The sequence below is a fragment of the Leuciscus leuciscus genome, assembly GCF_965113295.1.
Source record: "Leuciscus leuciscus genome assembly, chromosome: 25".
NCBI lineage: Eukaryota > Metazoa > Chordata > Actinopteri > Cypriniformes > Leuciscidae > Leuciscus > Leuciscus leuciscus.
The window spans coordinates 6,201,810-6,211,219 of NC_138724.1; the positions used below are offsets into that span (position 1 = coordinate 6,201,810).

The 9,410-nt window shown below is 44.9% G+C and overlaps 1 protein-coding gene and 1 long non-coding RNA gene across 10 annotated transcripts in view; one reads left to right on the forward strand and one right to left on the reverse strand.

The window, feature by feature from the left end:
* The window catches only part of glg1a (golgi glycoprotein 1a), a 41,650-nt gene extending 32,445 nt beyond the window's left edge, over positions 1–9,205 (forward strand). For 2 of the 3 annotated variants that reach the window (XM_082159639.1, XM_082159640.1), the window contains 5 exons: positions 4,935–5,042; positions 5,513–5,633; positions 5,709–5,815; positions 6,240–6,403; positions 8,016–9,205. In XM_082159639.1, the coding sequence (XP_082015765.1) occupies positions 4,935–5,042; positions 5,513–5,633; positions 5,709–5,815; positions 6,240–6,403; positions 8,016–8,082 (567 nt within the window). In that variant the 3' untranslated portion in view covers positions 8,083–9,205. Of the gene's footprint in view, positions 1–4,934; positions 5,043–5,512; positions 5,634–5,708; positions 5,816–6,239 lie in introns of all 3 variants that reach the window. The other variant, XM_082159641.1, reaches the window with a different exon arrangement.
* Positions 2,552–4,981, reverse strand: LOC309490592. 7 transcript variants are annotated; one of them, XR_014202731.1, is made up of 4 exons: positions 4,850–4,978; positions 4,608–4,813; positions 2,814–4,005; positions 2,552–2,640 (listed from the first exon to the last, which is right to left on the reverse strand). It is a non-coding gene; the product is annotated as an uncharacterized lncRNA (long non-coding RNA). The 7 variants fall into 7 exon arrangements; XR_014202732.1 differs by having other exon boundaries at positions 2,594–2,627; positions 2,803–4,005; XR_014202734.1 differs by lacking the exon at positions 2,552–2,640 and adding an exon at positions 2,655–2,785 and having other exon boundaries at positions 3,917–4,491; positions 4,539–4,813.
* Positions 9,206–9,410: the final 205 nt, after the last annotated feature.

A 9,410-nucleotide genomic window follows, 5' to 3' on the forward strand; every position in this document is an offset into this window, starting at 1 on the left:
ACCCCTTACACACACACCCCACAGCTGCAGCTCCAGTGCAGTGAGGAGGTGACCTTACACACACCTTACACACACACACCCCACAGCTGCAGCTCCAGTGCAGTGAGGAGGTGACCTTACACTAGAGGTCTTCTCGGGTCCTAAAAACTGTACCCGACCCGAATCGACCCGAATCACTACTTACCCGAACCCGACGTGCATAAATTAATTTTTTTTAAAGAAAAACCCGACCCGAGACAGACCCGATAAAATTAGACCCGAGTCCAACCCGACCTGACGCCATTTCCTTTAGAACCCGACTGGACCCGAACGTAAATGGCATTTACATTGTGCACAGCCTGCAGCCCTGCGTTTCTTAAAAATGCACTTAACATAGACGCGCAAGTAGGCCTACGCGCTGAAGTGCTGAAATGTCAATCACACATCACTGTAACCCATTACATTCTATAAAATTTGGCATAATGTTATTTACCGGACCATACGATGATTAACATTAGAACCACCATGGGGTAAAATTTACCGATGGCTGTTTTTCAAATGTAGCCTATAACAGATTTTCAATAAAATATCCAAAGTCTCCCAGTCATTGACTTTTACTAAAATTGTGTTATTTAGCTTACAATCCCGTTGTTAAAAAGTTGTTTAGATAAAACCAGATTAAAAACAAGGCATTAGAACCGCCATAGCAGGTCAAATTTACCATGTAGGCATGTCTTTATTTTTGCAACTTTTCTTTATTTGAGCAACGTGTCTGCTTACTGTAAACAGTCACACAACGCACGTTCAAAATAAGTTGTTTTAGCCTACTCATAAATGTTCAAACTTTGGATTAATTATTAAAATTTTTTTTTTTTTTTTTTATCGTTTATTGTTTGCTGCTATTTATTCAAGTCTGCCCGTTTCCTGAAGAAAATTCCGATCTATGATGTAGCCTAATGAATTTTTTTTTTTTCTGATTACCCCAAGTTTATTGGGATTGTTCTCTTATTCAAATTATAAATGATATAACTAAGCAAATTAATAACTGAGTAAATAAATGCGGAGGCAACCGTGCTTATAGCCCATTGCACGTAGAAGCGCGGATTCGCTCTCTCACTTAGAAAAAGTGAGAGAACGGTGTCATAGAGTTGTTTTAAATAATGCCCAACATAGTTTGGGTCTTCTCGGGTCCATTTGGAAAAAGCATTTTTATTTTAAATTACCCGAGACCCGAGGCCATTAATACCGAACCCGACCCGTGTCCGAGACATTCGTCTGAGTTTTGGACCCGAAACCGCTCGGGTCTCGGGTCGGACCTCGGGTTTATCCAAGTGGACCCGTGAAGACCTCTACCTTACACACACCTTACTCACACACCTTACACACACACACACCCCACAGCTGCAGCTCCAGTGCAGTGAGGAGGTGACCTTACACACACCTTACTCACACACCTTACACACACCTTACACACACCCCACAGATGCAGCTCCAGTGCAGTGAGGAGGTGACCTTACACACACCTTACACACACACACCTTACACACACCCCACAGCTGCAGCTCCAGTGCAGTGAGGAGGTGACCTTACACACACCTTACTCACACACCTTACACACACACACACACCACAGCTGCAGCTCAGGTGCAGTGAGGAGGTGACCTTACACACACACCTTACTCACACACCTTACACACACCCCCCACAGTTGCAGCTCCAGTGCAGTGAGGAGGTGACCTTACGCACACCTTACACACACACCTTACACACACACACCCCACAGCTGCAGCTCCAGTGCAGTGAGGAGGTGACCTTACACACACCTTACTCACACACCTTACACACACCCCACAGCTGCAGCTCCAGTGCAGTGAGGAGGTGACCTTACACACACCTTACTCACACACCTTACACACACACACCACAGCTGCAGCTCCAGTGCAGTGAGGAGGTGACCTTACACACACCTTACACACACACCCCACAGCTGCAGCTCCAGTGCAGTGAGGAGGTGACCTTACACACACACACCTTACACACACACACCTTACACACACACACCTTACACACACACACCTTACACACACACACCTTACACACACACACCTTACACACACACACACACACACACACCTTACACACACCCCACAGCTGCAGCTCCAGTGCAGTGAGGAGGTGACCTTACACACACCTTACTCACACACCTTACACACACACCACAGCTGCAGCTCCAGTGCAGTGAGGAGGTGACCTTACACACACACCCCACAGCTGCAGCTCCAGTGCAGTGAGGAGGTGACCTTACACACACCTTACTCACACACCTTACACACACACCACAGCTGCAGCTCCAGTGCAGTGAGGAGGTGACCTTACACACACCTTACACACACACCCCACAGCTGCAGCTCCAGTGCAGTGAGGAGGTGACCTTACTCACACACCTTACTCACACACCTTACTCACACACCTTACTCACACACCTTACTCACACACCTTACTCACACACCTTACTCACACACACCTTATACACACACCCCACAGCTGCAGCTCCAGTGCAGTGAGGAGGTGACCTTATACACACCTTACACACACACCTTACACACACACACCCCACAGCTGCAGCTCCAGTGCAGTGAGGAGGTGACCTTACACACACACCTTACTCACACACCTAACACACACCTTACACACACACCCCACAGCTGCAGCTCCAGTGCAGTGAGGAGGTGACCTTACACACACCCCTTACACACACACACACACACACCCCACTGCTGCAGCTCCAGTGCAGTGAGGAGGTGACCTTACACACACACACACCTTACACACACTCCTTACACACACACAGCTGCAGCTCCAGTGCAGTGCGGAGGTGACCTTACACACACCTTACACCAGTGGTTCTCAAAGTGTGGGGCACGCCCCACTGGTGGGGAATAGAGACGTGACAGGTGGGGCGCGCCAAACGGGAGGAAATTTTCCTTTTTATGTCTTTATATCTTTATCCAGACATCCCGGAAGTTCCGGGAGTGTCCCACATATTGATAGCGGCTCCTTGACGCCCGCAAATGAGATCCAATCTCCCGGAATCGCGCACTAGAGAGTGACTGCGCGCGCATGTGTGTGTTTGTGTGACTATAAAGGCATATTAATATTAGCGGAACAAACTTTCGCGCCCATAGATATATGTGTAGCTATATCTATGTTTCTCGCCGATGGGTAGCAGGCTAGTGTGGGCAATAAATAAATTGTGCAATGCAAAACAGGCTCATTGCAGCCACTAATGCAGGGATAAATAGACCTGTCTTGCCAAATGGATTTATCTTCTTTTCTTTTTTAACAGATTGCAAAGTGGCACTTTTATTGCTTTTCTATTTTTGAACTTGATACAAATTTTGACACAGCTGCACTTTTATTTTCTCTATTTTTGAATTTCATGCAAATTATGACACAGCTGCACTTTTATTTTATTTATTTTTGAACTTGCTGTTATTTAATGTAGATAGTTAGTTTGTATTTAGATATAACTTGTTACTATACTGATACTACTTGTTAATTCAATAAATTTGAACATTTTATTTCTTTAGCATGTTGGGGCGATGGGGGCAGGTGGGGCTTGAAAATTCCCCCTTGTCCAAAGTGGGGAATTACCGAAAAAGTTTGAGAACCACTGCCTTACACACACCCCTTACACACACACACACACACCCCACAGCTGCAGCTCCAGTGCAGTGAGGAGGTGACCTTACACACACCTTACACCCACACAGCTGCAGCTCCAGTGCAGTGAGGAGGTGACCTTACACACACCTTACACACCCCCCCACAGCTGCAGCTCCAGTGCAGTGAGTAGAGGATACCTTACACACACCTTACACCCACACAGCTGCAGCTCCAGTGCAGTGAGGTGACCTTACACACACCTGACCCACACCTTACTCACACCTTACACACACACCCCACAGCTGCAGCTCCAGTGCAGTGAGGAGGTGACCTTACACACACCTTCATCACCTGACACACCTTACACACCATACACTAGGGATGAGCAAATGAAGCCTCATGAAGCACTGAGGCTTTCCCCTCAATGTTTCGGGAAAAGATTTGAAGCATCAAGAGTGTCGAAAACAGCGCCATCTTGTGTCAGGTCAAATTTACAGCAGCCATGTTTATGAGCAGCTGAGTGCGCAGCGCCGTTGTTTTATCCATTTAGCACAGATAAAAGTCTGACAACGCTAAATGTTCAGTTTTCCAACAGAGTTGCTTGATAGTTGACTTAAACTTCCAGAAACCTGAAGAGTAGTGTTCTGGGTTCAAACATTCCGACACGCAAAGGGAAGCATTCACGAGACTGGAAAGAAAGTGAGGCTTCGTTTTTCGTTGATCACGTGTTTCTCTGAAAACAATACGCGCTCCGGCACGAAGCTTCATGAGGAATTACGCTGCGAACTCGATACGCACTTTGAAGCTTCAGTGAAGTAACATCACTATCACACACACCTTCATCACCTTACACACACACATTAATCACCTTACACACACACACACACACACACCTTACACACACACATTCATCACCTTACACACCACATTTTACACACCATCACCTCACACAACACACACACCTTACACACTACATTTTACACACCATCACTTCACAACACACACACCTTATACACCACATTTTACACACCTTCATCACCTCACACAACACACACCTTACACACCACATTTTACACACCTTCATCACTACACACCACACTTTACACACCTTCATCGCCTTACATACATCTTCATCGCCTTACACACACCTTCATCGCCTTACACACACCTTCATCACCACACACACCTTCATCACCACACACACCTTCATCACCACACACACCTTACACCCCACATACCTTACACACACGTGTTCTGCTCCTGAATCACTCGTGTGTGTGTGTGTCCAGATCCCGCGGCTCTGTGCGGAGGAGGTGGCGGCGCAGGAGCAGACGGGTCAGGTGGAGGAGTGTTTAAAATACAACCTGCTGAAGATCAACCATGAGGGCTGTAAAAAGGCAAGACTGCTTCGACTTTGAATCTTTACTAGATGTTTCCATCCAAAGTTGCTAATTTAAAGGTGCAGCATCTAGTGGTGAGGTTGTGAATCGCAACCAGCAGAAGTTACGGTGGCCGACAGGAAGTGATGTCATCGTCTGAGACAGCAGAGAGTAGCCAGTTTAGCCATAAGGTTTCTTTACAAAGATAATAATTTGACTCCGGCGTTTCAGAAACACCAAACCAACATCTGAGATGCTGCGACGCCATTGGTCCACTTGTTACTCCAGTTATCCAATCACAGACTCTCCTGAGGAAAAGTCATGTGTTGTTGTTGTTTTTTTTGTTTTTTTTTGCAAATCAAGTGGTTTATTTGGTAAATGTGTTTATGCGCATGTCATCGTTTTAATGCACATTTTTAGAGTTTATGCACATCCAGTGTTTTTACGCACCTAATGAGATGTTGGGGTGTGTGTGTGTGTTGCTGTAGGAGGTGCTGAACATCCTGAAGGAGAGCAAGGCTGATATCTTCGTGGATCCGGTTCTTCACACAGCCTGTGCGCTGGACATTAAACACCAGTGTGCTGCGATCCCGCCGGGAAGAGGACGACGTGAGTCATTCTGGGAGGGATTTGAGGCTTATTGAACCGTATAGATATTAATCCCTGTGCCCTGTGTTTGTGCAGAGATGTCCTGTCTAATGGAGGCTCTCCAGGACAAGCGTGTGAGACTCCAGCCCGAGTGCAAGAAGAGGTTACAGGACCGCATTGACATGTGGAGTTACGCTGCTAAGGTGAACAATCCCATGGTCACACACACCACCAAACACAACCGATAACTGACAGTCAGAAGCGGAACGATATTATTACTCCATATGATCAATGATATTGTGTAACGGTATAGCCATACTGTTCCAGCAAGTAAACGGCAACATCATGCTGCCTTCTAAGAGAGCTTTGTGTGGATAAATGATTGCATGTATTATGAGGTTTGTATATAACCATTCTTACCAAAACATTACCTCAGAATGATTCTCTGAACGACTGTCTTGTGTAAATTGTTGCATTTAATACAAAAACCGAATTTTACACACACACACACACACACACACACACACACACACACACACACACACACACACACACACTGCACCCGAGTGTAGTTTTCAGGGTTTTCTCCACACACACACACACTGTTGTTCCTCTTCTCCTCCACAGGTGGCTCCAGCAGAAGGGTTTTCCGACCTGGCGGGTCAGGTGTTCACGTCTCCAGCTAAGGGCTACATCCTGAGCATGCTATCGGTGTGTGTGTTGCTGCTGTTCCTCATGGGTCTGCTGTGCGGCCGCATCACCAAGCGTGTGACGCAGGAGCTGAAGGACAGGTAGAGAGGGATCAGCCCATGGCCCAGACACACACTCGTCCCCGTCCCGGGCCGGGGGAGGACACTGGGTGACGGGGGGGGGGCAGACTCGTGCTGTGTGTGTGTATGTGTGTGTGTGTGCGCATTTACACCGACGGCCACATGGGGACCCAGTTTTAATTGCTACACACACTCTATTTCCCCTGACTGTGCTTGTCCTCGTCGTCTCCTGCTTCTCCGAGTCCACCCTGCGAGCGCCTCCACCGGACGTCCCGACTCCATCGGCTTCATCAACTAACGTCACAGAGACTTGGTTTCGCTCTCCAGCTGAACATTTTTATTTATTGTTGGTGTTTTGGATGCGCAGGAGGTTTCGCTCTCGATTTCCTTCGGTCGGCAGGGACGGTGAGCGGTCTTTCACCTCCACGCTCTGGGAAACACCCCGTTACTGAAGATGTGCATATTGACAAAGATGGAGCGATCGAATGAATGCGTGTTTGTGCCTTTTTGCCCGTCCGAGTGAGAGAGCTTGTTTCGTTTGTGTGACAGGGACTGATGTTTTTTTGGTTTTATCATGGGCTTCTTGTTTCTTTTCTTTGCAGCGGGGGCTATAAATATGTGATTATTCTGTCAGATGTTTGGTTTATTTCATGAGGGGAGGGTTTCTGTGTCATGAAGTGTTCACACCAGAGAACTGGTCTAAACTGAGCCGAGAGATGTAGACCACGGATGATAATGATCCAGATGTTAAACCTGAGGGCGACGGGTGACTCCGGACTGTGTTTATATCATGACGGCTGTGGTACGAGCCACTCCATTCATGTTTCCACTGTGCCATTCTGACATTAACATGAAACATCCACACGAAGAGTTTTCTGTCAATCAAAGTGACGGTTTTGGCGATGTCATTCAGTCACATCTTCGGATTATTCTCTGACGCCCTGCTCGTATGTCATTGGGTTTCCATACACGTCTAGGCCGGTTTTGGGGGGAATTGTTGGTTTTAAACACACTGTGTTTCGTACAATATTTTGAAATAAGCTTTCTTGACAGTCGGTCCATCTCTTCTGTGGTGTGGAAACATGTAAAGCTCAGTGCCGTCCATAATCGCCACGGTTTCAGCTTTATCATTCGCAGCCATTGGGTTTTCTTCTTTTTCTTTTGTGATGCATAAAGAACTGTTGAGTTTTTCTCATGTACTGAAACTAAACACCAGTTATTGTCGAATAAGTTGCTACTAGACTGGATTCATAGCTTCGAAACTCCTTTCCCTGAATCACTGAAGGCTTTAATGCATAAACCCCCAGATTTGTTCCCCATTGACAGTAAATTTCACTCTTTGGAGTGACATCAAACCGCAATAGAGCCGTGACCCCTACAGCCCCTGTGCATCTCTGCCTTTTAAATTAATTTGGCTTTTGTATTATTGTTATATTTGTATGCTTTTTGTACAAAATGACATTAAAGTGGACTTTGGTTATAGTGTTTGTGCATTCAAGCTGTGCTTTTAATAATCTGAGTTCATGTCATAATGCTGTACTGTCCGTACTGTAAATAGCTCAATGCTTTTACTAGAGGATTGTGGGTCTCGCAAACTCTGCCTTAACTTTGGCATTTCTTCTTTTCTTTGCAGAAGACTTGCTCAGCCATGGGTTGCTCCTAAAATCAAGGACAGGAAAGGATACATTCTTATTCACTAACAAAAAATAGCCACTTTTATTCAAACCACATCAAATGGCTTGTGCTTATTAGTGTGTTTCTGCATGACGTTTTTAAAAATAATCATTTCTAGGCCATACATTGAATGTATCCACATTGGCAAAGTTCTTTAAATCAAAAGATGTCGCGCTCGATGGCTTTTCATCCTCCTGCTTATAACCGCTTCAGTTCATGACTGTGATTGGGTTTCCTGCAAAGATGAGGAAATTGATCCTGTACGCTTTCATTCTTCTTCCATTTACTAGTTGAGTTGTTGTTTTGTCCACTAGCAGCATGAGAAACAAGGTCCTTCATCTCCTCCGTCTGTAAATCATCTCCTTTCAACAAACTGTTTTTAATTGGTTTATATTGATACAAATTACTTGAGCTGTGCTGTTTGTGTATTAGCAGTACCATGTTCATTTAAACCATCGTCCGTTTGGACTCGACATTAGAAATAAAATGCTACTTTTGGTTATATTTAATTTATAAATGCGTGTCTGGTTCATATTTCACCCTAAAATAAAAAAAATAAATAAAAACTAAGCCATTTTTGAGCATTTAACCAATAATAGTAATACTAATTTAGCTTAATTTTGATTGTCTTGATAAGATACTTAAAAAAAAAAAGATTTGCTTAATTTTGATTTAAAAATATATTAAAAAGTATCTGACCAAGCCAATCTCAACTTCATATTCCTTTGAGAACGTGACCTGCAAGTAGTTTGTATCAATTATAAGGTGGTTTTCTGTCCATGGCTGTCGGCGCTGGGTGCAGTTTATTTTGTTTTCTTGACGTGTGTTTTATACGTTATTTTTGAACGAGTTATTCCTGGAAAACGTGTGAGTGTGTTTCATCTGCTCACCGCCATCATTCACAACCAATGCTTTCTGTCTGTCAAGCTGATATATGACAGAGAAATGATCATGATAAATGCCGGACTGTTTTTGTATTTCTTTTCCGTGCACAAATTTATTCTGAAAGTATTTCTCCTGGAATCTGATCAAGCCGTGTACTATACAGATATAACACAATAACTGCGCTTTTCTTTTGACATTTTTCATGTTTTGTTCTGTACAAGTCAAATTGGACCGTTGTTAATAAAATTGATCTGATGGTTTGTATCTGCTGTACTTTGTCCTGTTTAAACTTGGAAAATAACAAGTGTGATTTGGGTGTTGGTGTGTTTGTGGTGTGTGCGAGTGTCTTTATATCCTCCTCCTCTTCACACAGTAAAGGTCAGGAGTGTCGAGACGCCGCCTGACACTGAGGTGCGACATTCCCTGCAACCAGTTTCTGAACCTGCTTCAGTGGAGCCACATCTGCTCT